Source organism: Herpailurus yagouaroundi, unplaced genomic scaffold, assembly GCF_014898765.1.
Source record: "Herpailurus yagouaroundi ecotype Mexico unplaced genomic scaffold, PumYag 28, whole genome shotgun sequence".
Lineage (NCBI taxonomy): Eukaryota > Metazoa > Chordata > Mammalia > Carnivora > Felidae > Herpailurus > Herpailurus yagouaroundi.
Genome location: NW_024412376.1, coordinates 85,303,058 through 85,320,230, shown reverse-complemented (window position 1 = coordinate 85,320,230; position 17,173 = coordinate 85,303,058). Strand labels below are relative to the sequence as shown.

The 17,173-nt window shown below is 35.9% G+C and overlaps 1 protein-coding gene and 1 long non-coding RNA gene across 4 annotated transcripts in view; one reads left to right on the top strand and one right to left on the bottom strand.

Moving 5' to 3' along the window:
• Nucleotides 1–8,791: 8,791 nt before the first annotated feature.
• EIF4E (eukaryotic translation initiation factor 4E) overlaps nt 8,792–17,173 on the bottom strand; it is a 51,017-nt gene continuing 42,635 nt past the window's right edge. For all 3 annotated transcript variants that reach the window (XM_040477860.1, XM_040477852.1, XM_040477844.1), the window contains one exon: nt 8,792–14,840. In XM_040477860.1, the coding sequence (XP_040333794.1) occupies nt 14,726–14,840 (115 nt within the window). In that variant the 3' untranslated portion in view covers nt 8,792–14,725. The remainder of the gene's footprint in view (nt 14,841–17,173) is intronic.
• Nucleotides 15,338–15,813, top strand: LOC121032124 (uncharacterized). Its single transcript, XR_005791086.1, has 2 exons — nt 15,338–15,525; nt 15,765–15,813. It is a non-coding gene; the product is annotated as an uncharacterized LOC121032124 (long non-coding RNA).

Below are 17,173 nucleotides of genomic sequence, written 5' to 3'. Positions count from 1 at the left end.
AAATAAAGGACAGATAACCCAGAGATTAATGAATTCGGTTACCTACAGGAGGCGAGGTGGACTGGGGTAGAAAGAACAAAATAAATTATGGGGGAGAGGAAGAGGTCATTTTTCTGAGTATAGCTTCATAACTCATCCTGCCTTTTGGAATCACATTTATGGGTTACACATTCAGGAAAGACAAAAGGGAAGAAGGTAAAGGGGAGAGAGGAGGAAGAAAATAAGGAGGGAAAGAAAAAGAAAGGGAAGGGAAGAAAAGGAGGGGAGGGAAAGAGAAAAAAAAGGAAAGGAAAAAGAAAGGGTAAGAAAGGAGAGAAACCAGAAATGATGGGGCAGGGGAACCTAAAATGGAATACAACAGAAACCAAAGAACAAAGTGACATTTCAAATAATAACATGGCCACAACGAAGGAAAGGTGGGTAGGAGGGAGAACTGAAGTTGGAATACAGTATTTGAACTAAATGTCCTACATCTAAAGATCTGGGGCGCCTGGGTGGCGCAGTCGGTTAAGCGTCCGACTTCAGCCAGGTCACAATCTCGCGGTCCGTGAGTTCGAGCCCCGCATCAGGCTCTGGGCCGATGGCTCGGAGCCTGGAGCCTGTTTCCGATTCTGTGTCTCCCTCTCTCTCTGCCCCTCCCCCGTTCATGCTCTGTCTCTCTCTGTCCCAAAAATAAATAAAAAAAAAACGTTGAAAAAAAAATTTTAAAGATCAAATGAACTCTAAACATATCTTGAATTATTAGAGTTCTTTCTTGTAAAGACAAAGGCTAGCAATTATGCAACTATTTTCTATTCTAGGATTGAACAAGTAAGTAAATATATTGGGGATGATAAACTGCTTTCTCACTGTACACAGACAAAGCTACATGTATGAAAAGAGAGGACACAAAAACTCCTGTGTTATATTGGGTTGGAATTAGAGGTATTGGATAAACTCAGGGATTTTACAAAAGATTATAGAAAGATATGTGTATACATCCCCAAAGGCAAGGGAATTAAAAGCAAAAATGAACTATTGGGACCTTATGAAGATAAAAAGCTTCTGCACAGCAAAGGAAACAACCGACAAAACTAAAAGGCAACCAATGGCATGGGAAAAGATATTTGCAAATGACATATCGGACAAAGGGCTAGTCTCCAAAATCTATAAAGAGCTCACCAAACTCCACACCCGAAAAACAATCCAGTGAAGAAATGGGCAGAAAACATGAATAGACACTTCTCTAAAGAAGACATCCGGATGGCCAACAGGCACATGAAAAGATGCTCAACGTCGCTCCTCACCAGGGAAATACAAATCAAAACCACACTCAGATATCACCTCACGCCAGTCAGAGTGGCCAAAATGAACAAAGCAGGAGACTATAGATGCTGGAGAGGATGTGGAGAAACGGGAACCCTCTTGCACTGTTGTTGGGAATGCAAACTGGTGCAGCCGTTCTGGAAAACAGTGTGGAGGTTCCTCAAAAAATTAAAAATAGACCTACCCTATGGCCCAGCAATAGCACTGCTAGGAATTTACCCAAGGGATACAGGAGTACTGATGCATAGGGGCACTTGTACCCCAATGTTTATAGCAGCACTCTCAACAATAGCCAAATTGTGGAAAAAGCCTAAATGCCCATCAACTGATGAATGGATAAAGAAATTGTGGTTTATATACACAATGGAATACTACATGGCAATGAGAAAGAATGAAATATGGCCCTTTGTAGCAACGTGGATGGAACTGGAGAGTGTGATGCTAAGTGAAATAAGCCATACAGAGAAAGACAGATACCATATGTTTTCACTCTTATGTGGATCCTGAGAAACTTGACAGAAACCCATGGGGGAGGGGAAGGAAAAAAAAATGAGGTTAGAGTGGGAGAGAGCCAAAGCATAAGAGACTCTTGAAAACTGAGAACTGAGGGTTGATGGGGGGGTGGGAGGGAGGGAAGGGTAGGTGATGGGCATTGAGGAGGGCATCTTTTGGTATGAGCACTGGGGGTTGTATGGAAACCAATTTGACAATAAATTTCACATACTAAAAAAATAAATAAAATAAAAAAATAAAATAAAATGCAAAAAAAAAGATAGAAAGATATGTGTATAAACACATACATACTTCTATTTCCTAGCTCTGTCAACCGTGAGAACTTTTAAGCAATGACACCTTGGTAGCAATGAGTATACCAACTGCTAGATCTTGGCTATAAATGACATTCTCCATTAAAGGGATCAGGGCTCCATGGAGAAATCACCAATTTCAGAACTGAAGCAGAGGAGGTACGAGATGAATCAAGATAAACCTGGGACATTCTTTGTACCCAAAAGTAAATTCCACTCAAAGAATAATATGAATGTGTCAAAATGACAAGGAGCTGGGTTGGAGGAGCACCCACTGGCCAAATTTGGGACAATATGAACACCAAACTAATGATGGTAAAAGATTATTATCAATTGAATAGAAACCATGAGTCTGCACTTAAATAATAAGGGAAAGCTCTAACAATGGGAAGCCAAGTAATAAATACAGAAGACTGATGGAAGTAGAAAAATCACCATTTGTCAGTCCTAACTGAAGGCAACAACATCACTGAGTACTAAAATTTTGCGGGCAAAATTTGTGGAGAAACAGGAAGTTCCCCTACAAGATACTATTATTAACTACAAAGAGAAAATCAGTAAGTTTACAGTGGACAAAACCATAGATATCATCTTAATCAAGTGATCAAAATTAACATCAGTAATGGAACAAATTGTCATCATGTGTTCCTCGCAGGATGCCCTGAGAAAACCACATAACTTAGGTTATATATTTGCCAAAAGTTCATAGCCTGATTCTAATCATGAGGAAACATATTCAAACCAAAACTGAGAAATATACTACAAAGTAGCTGCCATGTTCTCTTCAAAAATGTTAATGTCATTAAACCAAAGGGCTGAGGACCTGTTGCAGATTAAAGGAGACTAAAGGGATAGCACAACTGAATGCAACACAGAAATGGAACTTTTGATTTGTTATCAAGGAAATTATTGGGACAGATGATAATCGAATAAAATCTATAAATTTTACCACTGTATTAATGCTAATTTCCTGATTTTGATCACTGTATTATGCTTATGTAAGAGAATGTCTTGGCTTCTAGAAAATATGCAGCATATATTTTAAGAAACATACTGAAGTATCTAGGGAAAAAGAGGTTATCAGCTTATTCTCAAATGGTCCAGAAAAAAATTTAGAATAAAGTAAATGTTATAAAATGCTAACATTTGATAAATCTGGGTGAAGGGTATATAGAAATTCTTTGTATTGTTCCAATTTTTCTGTAACTTTGAAACTATACCAAAATTAAAAGTTAAAAAAATATTTTCTGGAGTTCACACATAGATAACTAATTATTGCCCAGGAATAAAACTACCTATTTAAGATTCTAACCTACAGTAAAACCACATGGACTTCAGGGAGTTAGAGGAGGGGTTTAGGGTTCAGTGCTATCTACTGCAATGGAGAAATATTAGCCATTTGTTTGTATGATAAAGCATACAACTAACAACAAAATGTCATCTGTTAACATCAAATAACTGCACTGAACTGTGTAAGGCAAAAACTGTTACAAACACAAAGGGAAAATGAACACATCTACAAATCTAAAACAAGATTAGCTAAGAGATTTTTGTTCTGCTTTGTTGTTAGTATAAACTACCTTGGCATACAGTAACCATTGAATAAATGTATTTTCATTTACATTATATAAACTTACAGACTATATTCATCAAGGGTTACTATGTCTCACTTATTCTCCACTGTCTATTCAACACTTAGCAATGGCTAGTATATAATAGGTACTCAATATTTGTTGAATGGCTAAATACTAAGCCTGCTCATTAATACTTGTGGGAAACTGAGTAGTAAGAAACATCTTTAATAGATCAGAATTCCAATGGGAGAAACAATTAATATGTATATTTCCTATACTTTTTTTTAACTTCATATATTAATACCATACTTGGATAAGATGAATATAGGCTCTTTTGCTATACAAAGATAAGTATTCATGTTAATGCAGATCACATGGGTTTACTGTAACTGTGACCTTAAATAGGCAAGTAGTTTGCAATGTAATTATTGCTTTCCCCACCTCCTCCCCCCCCCCCCCCCCAAAAATCTACAGAATACCTATCTAAAACCAGCACTATCACTTCTTACAATGTGGTAACTATTTAACTGATTAAGACTTTTGAGTGCCCACTCATTTAGTTACCTAGGAATATATTTTGTATTTATGTTAAAGTCTAATTAAAAGAACTCAAACTGGGGCGCCTGGGTGCCTTCAGTTGGTTAAGTGTCCAACTTCGGCTCAGGTCATGATCTCACGGTTCATGAGTTCAGGCCCCAAGTTGGGATCTGTGCTGACAGCTGAGAGCCTGGAGCCTGCTTCAGATTCTGTGTCTCCCTCTCTCTCTGCCCCTATCCCACTCATGTTCCTTCTCTCTCAAAAATAAACAAACATTAAAATAAAATTTTTAAAAATCAAACAACTCAATAGGAAAAAAAAATCCCAGTAAAAAATGGGCAGAGAACCTAAACAGACATTTTTCCAAGGAAGACATATAGATAGCCAACAGACACACGAAAAGATGTTCAACATCATTAATTATCAGGGAAATGTAAATCAAAACCAGAATGAGATGTCACCTCACATCAGCCAGAATGGCTAGTATCAAAAGGACAAGAAATAACAAGTATTGGTGAGGATGTAGAGAAAAGATCCCTCATGTGCTGTTGGTGGGAATATAAATTGGCACAGCCACTATGGGAAACAGTATGCAGGTTCCTCAATAAATTAAAAACAGAAGTACCATATGATCCACCTATTCCATTTCTGGGTATATTTATCCAAAGAAATAAAAAATATTAATTCAAAAAGACACATGTACCCCATTATGTTCATTGCAGCATTATTTACAATAGTCAAGATATTTCAAGATATGAAAACAACCTAAGTGTCCATCAATGCATGAATGAATCAAGATGTGGTGTATATATACACAATGGAATACTACTCAGGCATAAAAAAAAAATGTCATCTTGCCATTTGTGGCATGGATGAGCCTTAAACATATTATGCTAAGTGAAATAAGCCAGACAGAGAAAAACAAATAATGTATGAGTTTGTTTATATGTAGAATGTGAAACAAATGAACAAACAAAACTCATAGGTACAGAGAACAGATTGATAGTTATCAGAAATGAAGAGGATTGGGGGGTGGGCAAAATAAGTGAAGGGAGCCAACTGTATGGTGACAGATGGTAACTAGACTGAATTCTGCTGACTGATCACTTTGTAGTGTATACAAATATCAAATTATGTCATAGACTTCAAATTGTTATATACCAACTTTACTTCAATTAAAAAAAAAAAAATGTTAAACTAGTGGCGCCTGGCTGGCTCAGCCGACAAGACTCTTGATCTCAGGGTTGTGAAGTCAAGCCCCACACAGGGTGTAGAGATTACTTACACGAAATTTAAAAAAAAAAAAAAAAAAAAGTTAAACTAACCAAGTGTAAACAAACAATGAAGCCTTTACAGATACTTTTTCATGGCTGATATGGCCAAATGGTATAAACTGCTTTATGATTTTAATAGGCTCACATTACCAGGGATATTTCCTATGGTATTTTTTCAAACTGCAGATTTTGCCTAACTAGATGAAGATCGAGACCAGCATAAAAAAAGAAACAGACTAGCACAGAAAAATCTCAGAATGGATCCCTATGGTAAAGTTGAGTACAGCTTAGTGAAACTTTTGTTTTGGGATATACAAATACACACAAACTGAGTCACAATATAAAATGTATTTCTGATTGTAGATTGTAGTAAGAAACATTTTGGAAAATGCTGTTTCATGCTTTCCGTAGAATCTAGATCCATCTCTGCAGATTTGGGGACATTCCATTGTGGTACATGTCTTTACCAAGTTCAACTTTCACAAAAAGAATGACAATCTTATTCCAAACACGGCTCCTAAAGCATATGATCACACACATTAACTAGTTCTTCAGATAAATGTCTAGAAGTAAAACTCATTGGTATTTAAAACCTATTAAAAGATGACTTGAGAAACAGTATTCACCACAACTCCCTAACAGAACTTTCTGCAATAATAGAAATGTCCAAGCTACCCTTTTGGACAATACAGATATAGAGCATTATGCCTTAAAGTGTGGCCCATGGATCGCAATAATCGTCTGAATCACGTGGGGATTTCTTAGAAATGCAGAATCATAGGTCTGACTCCAGGTATAATGAATCAGAATGACCTGCCAATTCATGTGTACAATGCAAACAATCTAAAGGACTAGCTATCAATGGGCACATTACCACTGAGCACTAGCATCCTAGTGGAAGTTTATGGGATACTTTGGTTATAGCAATTACAGGTAGAGTAATGCTGGCTTTACAGATAAGCAATACACAGAGCAGATCTACAAACCAAAGAGCTAGTATCCCAAACAACATTCAAATATCCTGGCAGACATTGACATTTAACCAATTTTTGCACAATTTTAATATACTCTGAATTTTCCAAAACTACATGTAAATTGAAAAAATATAGTTTTAGTCCAGAACTGTCCTAAGCATTGTTCATTTCAGAGTAACTTAATAGCTTACATTTAGAATTGTTACATTCCCACTGATACTAGGTGGAAGTTCAATTATCAGACTTCATTATGTAGTTCCATTTGGGCTAAAATATTTTTTCTAAAAATTACTTCCCTCTAATTTCCCTAATTATTCTATTATTACTTCTTTTATTCTCTGGTTAGGGTATTTATTAATTTTTCTTTAAAAGGGGATAAGCAAGTTATGTTACCCAGCAATTTCACTTCAGGATAAGAATGTACAAGGATACATTTTCTTTTACACATGGGGTGCTATGTCTGACAGACTTATGAACCACTGACTTGGGGTGCCTGGGTGGCTCAGTCAGTTAAGTGTCAGACTCAATTTCAACTCAGATTATGATCTCACAGTTTCATGGGTTGGAGCCCCACATCGGGTCTACACTGGCAGTGAGGAGCCTGCTTGAGATGCTCTCCCCATCTGCCCCTTTCCTGCTTGCGCTCTCAAATAAATAAAACTTAAAAAAAAAAAAAATTAAGAACCACTGACTTAATGATTTATGCACCCGATACCATCTTCCTAAATCAAGAGCCCTTAATTTGGAGATACAAGGACACTCAGGCTAGTTAATCCATGGAGTGGCTTCAGGTCAACAGGACTCCCAAATACTACATACGATTTGATATGTACGTATAGCTACTCTGGGATGGTAACACATAACTTTGCTCCATCAAAAACCGTTACATTAAGAACCATTACTTTACACCCTGAGACTCTTATGTCTTGGGCTGGGTTATATAAACTTGGCTCTCAAATGTGGTTGAGGCCCCTACCCAATTACATTTATGGAACTACAATTTGCATCACTTCATCAGCTTACATTGACAAACAAATCCCATAAAATAATTACTACGGTATGTCAGTCGCTACATGATGTACACTACAGGTATTCTTTTATGAAGACCCACGGAAGAAGGTTACTATTCATTCCTTCCACATTCACAATGAACCAGGCACTGCACTATACACTGACCACACAACTGTCTTACAACCGCCCTCTGATACAGGGATCACTTGTATCACAGATGAGAAAATGGACTTCAAGAGCTCAACAAACTTGACTAGTTTTAGGTATCTAATAGATGGCAGAACTAGAATCTGAACTCAAGCTGTCAGACTCCAAAGCATGTGTGTGCTTTTCTGGAGCAGGTAGCTGTTTTTTTCCTTTAATCATTTTATGGAGTATGTACTGGCTCCTGTCTTCCTTTGGCATAGCCTGTTAAATTACTTACAGCACAAATTGTGGCCACAAATGGGAGTTGCCCAAGCATATTAGCATCTCCGAGTTACTTGCTTCTCCCTTTTATTTGGTCACTAGATTGACTTTATGGGATGAATGCATTTTACATTGCTAACTTTACTTTTGGCTTAATTTTTTCTTCCATTTCCCTCCTTTCTTCATTCTTCTACTTCCTGTAATAAAACAAGGAACAAACAAATGCACACACGTGCTGCTTTAGATAATACAGTAAGTATATTAGTAAGATAGTCCCACAGAGTACAAGCTTTCTTAGATAATTCAAAACCACTTTGCAATCATTTTTACAATTAAAAACACCAACTATCACTTTGATAGTGAGTACATAAGCTCCAGCATTTTCCAGTTGGAGAAAACTCCGGTTACTTTGCTTTCAAAAGAGCAGTAAGTCTTAATATGCAGATAAAACAGTGTTTGAAGCCATGGACAAAAAGTAGGGAGGTCAGTTGGGATGTCATTTAGTATAAAAAGCCAAAGGGACAATTAGGAGAAAACAGCATAGACTCAGAAATTGTGTGAGTGGAAGGTGAAAGAAAGTAACAACGCAAATCACATTTAATTGTGTTGATAATAAAGCTTTGATCAAGTGGGGATGGAGCTAGAGGTTTGCTAGAGGTGAAAAGGAAGTTGAAAGAGGATAAGATATTTGGTTTCTGCCAGTAACATCATCACCACAAAACATTTAGGGTAAGGGTAAGGATCAAACTTAAAAAAAAAAAAATCTTTTTCAATTAAGATTAGAAATCTCCAATTCAGCAAATATCTTAGGCTTCGCAGGCTACACAGTCTGTCACAACTAGCCAACTCCGCCATTGTAGCACAAAAACAGCCACAGACATACATCAACAAATGGATGAGGCTATGTTTTAATAAAACTTTATTTACAAAACAGAATGCAGACCAAATATAGCCTATGAGTTGTAGTTTGCTGACCCCAACATGAGAGGTCCAGTAGGCAGGGAGACACAGATCTGAAGCACAAGAGGAAGGTTATACCTAAGGACAAATACTTGAAGTCACTGTCACAAATAAAGTGACAGAATGGATAACCTAAGAAGAAATGGAACGCATTAATATTTATAGACAGAAACTTTATAAAGAGCAGCACTTTAAAAAAAGCATGAGGAGGAGGTCAATAATTAGTGGTTTCCTGAAAGAAGAAAAAGCATGTGAAATGAAAACTCATGATTCCCTTAAAGGTCATTCTGGCTCAATTACAAATTCCTTATGCTTGAAAAAGCACAGGACACTGCAGTATTTAACCATAGTCATTATCTGAAAGGCAGTGCCAGAACACAGAAAAAGCCCCAAATGTGTGTGTAATACACTTAATGCCTTGACATGAGACAACGCAGAGCAGGGTCAAGTTGGAACAATATCTTATGCCTCATGTATTTTATAGTGTATCCTGTACCAAAACAAAACACACAGGCATTTCACGGAAACCATTTACTTAAAACAGAGTCAAAGATTGAAAACAAATATAACGGAAAAAAAAAAAGCGCTTAAAAACAAAACCAAATGCCAAGGGGAAAAGGTTATAAAAATATATAGATGTGTTTGGGAAATGCTCTCATTTTAAAAATTATGGAGTTAAATTCATTACACTGCTTAAAAATAAAACAGGGTCCAGTATCAATGTATTTGATTCAAGCTCTTTCAACGTTTACAGGTCTAAAATAGAATTACTAGCTTATTGCTTGTCTTTGGGAAAAACTACTTGTAATTATAACAATGTTGGCTCATTAGAAGAAAGTAATGCAATTAAAAACGAATCAGAAAGATATCATGAGGACCAAAACTGAAAACTTGCAAAGAAGCACTACAGGACACAATTACAAAACTGATGATAATTCATGTATGTGGTTTCAAACAGTCTGGTGTGGAAGAGGGAAAGAAGAGTAAGTGCCACTTAGCTAAAGAACAGAAAACTGTTTTCTTTACACACAGCAAAAAAACACAGTATACAAAGATAAGACAATTTACAGTGGGGACTATAAAGGCAAAAATTACAAGGAAGGAAAGCAGGCAGGCAGTCCTCCAATAAGGCATACATTCACACAATGGATCACTAGACAAAGAATAAAAACAATGTTCTGTATGTGCAATTCAAGGTAAAAATGTCCAGAATTCTTAAATGAGAAAATGCTACCAAAATGATCTGTGTCCAAAGAAAAGTTACACACATGTGCACACACGTGTCTGGTGTGTGCACAGAAATTTAGACATTTACTAGAAATTTGAGAAAAGAGAGAAAAAAGAGTGGGTTTGAACAAGAAAGGAAATTTTCACCTTCTACCTTTCTGTAGTCAAAATACAATAAGCATGCATTGTTTGGTCAAACGTGAAAGGAAAAAAACACTTTAGGTATTTTGGGGAGGTGGCTAGAGGATCTATACAACCATGCCAATGTAGACACAATCACATTTAAAATGTTTCACAATACTCAGTATGTTAAATGAAAGTTGTAATTATTAAAAAGTAAAATCACATAACCAAAAAAGAACCAAATTTTTCTTGGACAAGCATAGATTTCAGTAATATAAAAATTAAGTCTTGCAAAAGCTGTTCTTTGCCTGCAAGGGTTTAGTCCTACCTAGTGTGATGTTCACTCATGGTTAAACCACCTCACCTTCTATGTACCTCCAGACTACTAATCCCTAGTAACAGAGACCCTAGGAGTTCTATTTCAGTAACAAAAACTGTAGAACCTTATGGAGAGATCTGTTTATTTTTAAGACATGTCTGCTTTTAAAAGTTTGAAGCAGAGTCTAGTTCATTCTGTTTTCTATTGTTAGGCCCCTCACCTAGAACACAACAAATGTAACGACTCAATACATATCTTGGGGGCGGGGGGGCGGGGTGGATAGGAAACGTAGGAACAGAACCTCTGTGCAAAACTATGAGGAATTACAAGCTCTGAATTAAAAGAAACAGGACAAGATTAAAATGTGAAAATTGGTTCCTCTCAATTAAAAAGAAAAACCTAGTACCACATGTGATCGCATGCCTGCAATTTCATTTCTTGCTTCTAGCAATGGAATAGCAACAGGAACACTGAAGTATAAACTACCCAAGGTAACTAGGAAGGCTGCCTAATGTCTACTTTGGAATTCATAGTAAGCAGGATACCACACAGTATTATTTAAAGATGCTACAGTTTAGAAATGAAATTTTGACACCAAGTCCAATAGTTGTGAGGAGATGAATAACAAACCTAGTTGTTTTAGGGAAGGATGGGCAAATGAGCTGGCCTTGGCTCCTGAGGAAAACCACCTAAGAGTAGTGTTTCTCAAATTATATGTGAAGGACCAGTTTCAACGCCTAAATTGCTGTCAAAAACATTTTTGTAAAACACGTTTTCAAAAATTACTAGAAAAATGATAAACTTTAATGCAACAGCAATATCAAATTGCTGTAGAAATTTCTATACATTCTCAATTTCTAACTGGTGCACAGAGACACTGGATTGCAATGACCCAGTGTTTTGTTTTTTAATGTCAATCTGATCTAAAATCTTGCATTTGTCTAGAATCTGACTCTTGAGTGAGAAAACTCAGTTGTTTTTTCCCCCTCCTAAATAATGAAGACACTCCGTAACAATTAGAGATAAAAAGTAGCACAGAGACTTGTCGTTAACTTGTTTTAATTTTAAAATGTAAAACATCGCATTATCACACTGCCTTAGAAAATTATCCTTTTAAATGCAAACTATGGTATTTAAGAACCTTTACTCCTATCAACTTGAAAATTTTGCTTTATTTTACCATTTATTTTAGAAGATAACAGGATATAGACACTTAAAAGTTGTATATGAAAATATCCACTTAACTGATACAACTGAACAGTATCTGTGAACTCCTGTATCTTTTTCTCCACATTCTCAAAACTCCTTCAGATGATTAATTTAGTTGATTGCTAACAGAGTGAGCCTAGGGAGACTGTCTATTTTACGTTTTCATTACCAAAGGAAATAAAATGTAAGTAAAAGGCCTGGCCTATAAAATGACTACAATCTGATGTGATTTACCACAGACTTTAAGATAGGCTCTACACTATTAAGAGTATGATGTGATTTACAGGGTCTCTGGAATGAAATCCACACTTTGCAATTTACAAGCTGTACAGTGACTTACGTCCTCACTGCTTCTGTTTCATCTATAAAATAGGGATAACAGCACCTACATCAAATAATTACTGTGCAGGTTAAAGTGCATGTAAAGTGCTTAGAACACTGTCTGGCACAAAGTAAGTATTACATAAGTATTGTAATTACTTAATTCTTATACAGTATGTCTCAAATCCTTCTGTAGAATTGGATTAACAATTAAATTGGTTAAATATGTCACACCCTACAATTAATTACAATTCTTCTGTTAAAAGATTTTAATTCTCTATTATGAAAATATATTTATTTATAATATCCTGTTGGACAGGGAGAAAAAAGTTAGAAAAATCATATAGTCTAATCTTATATTTAGAAAAGACGCTAATGAAATTATGAAAAGTTGCAAGTCACTGTAATACTTAGGTGGCATCTGCCAAAAGTGACTCAGTAATTTATCATCCTCCCCACCCACTGGGAAAAGACTTAAAATAAAACTGATTATGATTCTAAAATGGTAATGATAAGGATAATCAAATGCTTGTTATAAACCAGGTTTTTTAAAATTCAGAAATGTGTACATTTAATGCATTATTCCTCCTCCACTCCTGAAAGCTGATGCTTCTTCAAATGGACTGCATCTTAGAATTAAGGAACTAGAGCATTAATTTCTAATAGATATACTACTCCAATCCCACCCATTGCCAACACACCACCATCACTTATAAGCAAGCTCTTGAAGTGCTCACAACTACACATATCAACACAGACAATAAATCATTTAACCAAGCACCCAAGCTTAAGCAGCAGATATTAGCTATAGTCTAGTGAGATTATAAACACAAGAGATTCAGTGTTTCTAGAATACTGAACAAGAGGTGTCTGTGGTATTGAGAGTACTCAGATGGTAGCCTGTGGCACCCTTTAAACTGAAGTTTTAAAATTCTTCAATGAAGTCAATACTATTAATTTTATGTTTACTTTATATGAGTTTTGTCAAACTTTTCAGTTCTTAAATGATTAATTCATAATGACTATTTAAACACAAATTTTCCTCTCATCTAATCATTTTCATTCTATCTAGAAGTTTAGCTTATTCTTTTGTCTACAATAGCCATTTCATTTTACTGCATCTGAAATACACAACTATATACAACATTTTTCAAATGTGCTTTCAAATGCCTACAAAGAGTAGATCACGTTTCAAATTTACATAAAACCGTACTACACCAATTTACCAATATAAATATAAGTCTTCGTACCTGTTTATTCCATTCTATTTAGACAGCAACACTAACAAAATTCTTAATGTATATGCCCCCATCACCTGTACTCTTTCCCTATGCTATCATTTTGACACTTAGAAAAGAACATCTCAATTCAGCAACCAAGTTTTACAACTACCATTCCTACCAATCAAATGGTAATGCACCAAGATAACAATTCTCTTGTGTTTTAATACATTAAGAGTACATTATTTACCTATGACTGAAGGACTATGCCTTCCTTTATAAAAAAACAAAGATAGTCACATCAATTTAATTCCATATATATGATGCTACCTATTCAATTTATTAAAAATTATAATAAACATAATAAACTAGTGCTCCAAACTTATGCTGTTCACGTGGAAGACACTATAAGACACAATAGAGACTGCCTGGCAATAAGAAATACAAATTCCTTCTATAGAGATGGAGAAATAAAAGGACAAATCTAGTTGTCTAAAAGACAATTCACTGTACACATTTTATTTACAGTTTTGTACACTGTCTTAATATGAATGGGACCGCTTTTCTACTTGAGCCATTTTTTAACCAAAGCAAAACAACCTAAGTAATACAAAGTGTTAAAATACAGCATAAAGATACAAAAACATACTAATTCTAATTAGGAATGTAATTATGATGTTACATTTTTTTTTTTATAATCCACAATTATGTTTAGGAAATCACACAAACATAGATCACTGATTTGAATGAAATGCATAAATTTGTAGCAAAGCTTTGCAGTTACAAAAAAACAAAAAAATTACCAAAGAATGCACAAAATTAATGTTTATTCCACCTTTGTGTCATATTCCTGGATCCTTCACCAATGTTACATGAGGAAAAAAACAAAAGCAAAACAAATGAAAAACTGAAATCAGAATCACTAATGTTATCAAGTAGGGAAACAAATAAATTAAAATCTAGCAGCCATCAGCAAGAGTACAGCAAAGACAATGCTGTAAAAAGAAAAAGAAAATTGCTAGAAAACTGTATGCATCATACTCTTTCAAACCAGCAAAATATGCTCCTGCATACAATGGAACATAAACAGAATTTTTTCCTTTAAGGTATAGAAATGCAAGTTCTTTTTTGAATATTGTGGATGGGTAAAATGTGTTTATAATGGTAATTCTACTAAGCTATTACAGAGTGGGCCAGGAACACATTCATGGATTCTGGGGATGATGTGTACTGTAATTCTTTGATTGGGATAATGGACACTCTAGCCAAAAAAAAAAAAAAAGTGAACACAGAAGTACAAGACAAAGGCGAATGAGACTTCTCTTATATCTTAGCAACATTTAGATGGAAATCAAATTTAAATGCAGTCCACTCTGCTTTGGAAGAGGCTTTGGTTCAGCTCCCAAATCTCGATTGCTTGACGCAGTCTCCTATGAGAATACTCAGAAGGTGTCTTCTTAAACAACAAACCTATTTTTAGTGGTGGAGCCGCTCTTAGTAGCTGTGTCTGCATGGGACTGATAACCAATCACTATCTTTGGAGGAAGTCCTAACCTTTCTTTGTATACCCTCCTAGAAGAAGCAAAAGAAAAAAGGAGCTGTTAATTTTTATTCACACACACCAAATTCAGATTATTCTTTATATATAAAAAATATCTAGAGAGTGAAACAGGACATTGCATGCACTTTTCCTTTCAACAAAATATACTCTTCATTTCCACAACAATCTTGGCTAATCACTTAAACAATATTTGAGATTCTATTGTGTTATCAGGATGTTATCAGGCATTGTAATTATTAATAAATCAATAATAAGCAAAGTATGGACAGTTCCTGGGTGTTTATAGTATTTGATTATTTATAAACAAATAATCCCACATACACAGGGTAGAGCTATATCACATGCATAATTTATATAAAATTAATGCCTACATAGGTCTACTTTAATTCTCTCTAAAATGCTACAATTATATTTTTCATATAACACATAATAAATATTGTATGATACTGCAAATTACATTTATCATACTTATTACTTTATGGCATTGAGGGTAATTTACATACATGATTTCTGCCTTATATACTAACTCTGCAACCTACTTTCCAAATAACATGTGACTCTATTTTAAGAATAAACTATGATGAGTGCCAAAAGTGAGTAAGTATAGGGGTTGTGATACTAACAAAGATGATCTAAACAAAGATGATCTAATCTTATCTTTGAAATTAGAGAAAGTGCCCCTTTAAAAGTCACGAGGTGGGGCGCCTGGGTGGCGCAGTCAGTTAAGCGTCCGACTTCAGCCAGGTCACGATCTCGCGGTCCGTGAGTTCGAGCCCCGCGTCGGGCTCTGGGCTGATGGCTCGGAGCCTGGAGCCTGTTTCCAATTCTGTGTCTCCCTCTCTCTCTCTGCCCCTCCCCCGTTCATGCTCTGTCTCTCTCTGTCCCAAAAATAAAATAAAAAAACGTTGAAAAAAAAAAAATTTAAAAGTCACGAGGTTAAAAGTAAAATGCTGAGAAAATGAAACACATCTGAAGGCTGGGGAACAAAAATAAGGCTGTGTGGCGACAGTCCTTAAGGAAGAAAATATGAGCAAAAAGGGTGACAAGGTAAAACTGGGGACAGATCATAGAGAGCATGACAGGTAAATTTAGGAATATAGATATTTATTCTAAAGAAAAAATAGCAAAACTTCAAAAATAAACACCAAAATAAAATAAAAGGGATATATATTTTCATGGAGCTAAATTCTCCAATAGGATACTAGGGCAGTTTTATTCATACTCCACCTTCCAGAAGATTCTACCTTCCTTCAAATAAAGGTCCTAAAAATAATTTCATGATAACTAAAATTATAACTATTATCAGATGTATATTATGAAACAATGTGTTCTTTTCCATTATACATAATCATTAAAAATGCCAGAAAGCCAGAGCACTGCATTGAGCCATATAACTTGGAAGAATAAAAAAATAAAAAAAATTAAAAAAAATCTTCCCAGGGCACCTGAGTGGCTCATGAGGTTAAGTGAAGGACTGACTTGATTTCGGCTCAGGTCATCATGATCTCGCAGCTCCTGAGTTTGAGCCCCCAGTCTCACTCTGTACACTGACCACGTGGAGCCTGCTTGGGATTCTCCCTCTCTCCCTGACCCTTCCCTGCTCGTGTTCTTGGTCTCACTCAAAATAAATAAATTAATTAATAATCTTCCCTTGAAAAACTGAAGTCAAATGTTTTACAAAGATTTCAATAATTTTTAATATTGACACAAATACAAGATTTTCACAGGAAAGAAATTCATGCTCATTTTTTTTTTTTATTTTTTTTTCAATGTTTTATTTATTTTGGGGACAGAGAGAGACAGAGCATGAACGGGGGAGGGGCAGAGAGAGAGGGAGACACAGAATCGGAAACAGGCTCCAGGCTCTGAGCCATCTGCCCAGGGCCCGACGCGGGGCTCGAACTCACGGACCGCGAGATCGTGACCTGGCTGAAGTCGGACGCTTAACCGATTGCGCCACCCAGGCTCCCCAACATGCTCATTTTTTTAATTGATTTCCAACATGAAATCCCCACAACTATTAAGTTTTGATGCTGACAGAAAGATTAAGAATATGATGACAAATTGGGGCACTGGGGGGCTCAGTCAGTTAAGCATCTGACTCTTGATTTCAGCTCAGGTCATGATCTCACAGTTCGTGGGATCGAGCCATGCGTGGGGCTCTGCGCTGACAGGACAGGGCAAAGCCTGCTTGAGATTCTCTTTCTCCCTCTCTCTCCCCTCTCCTGCTCATGCTTTCTCTCAAAATAAGTATTAAAAAAAAAAAAAAAAAGAACGTGATGACAAATTAACAGTCAACTTCTTTTACTGAAAACCTCTGTAGAACGAAACCTGGAAAATCCCC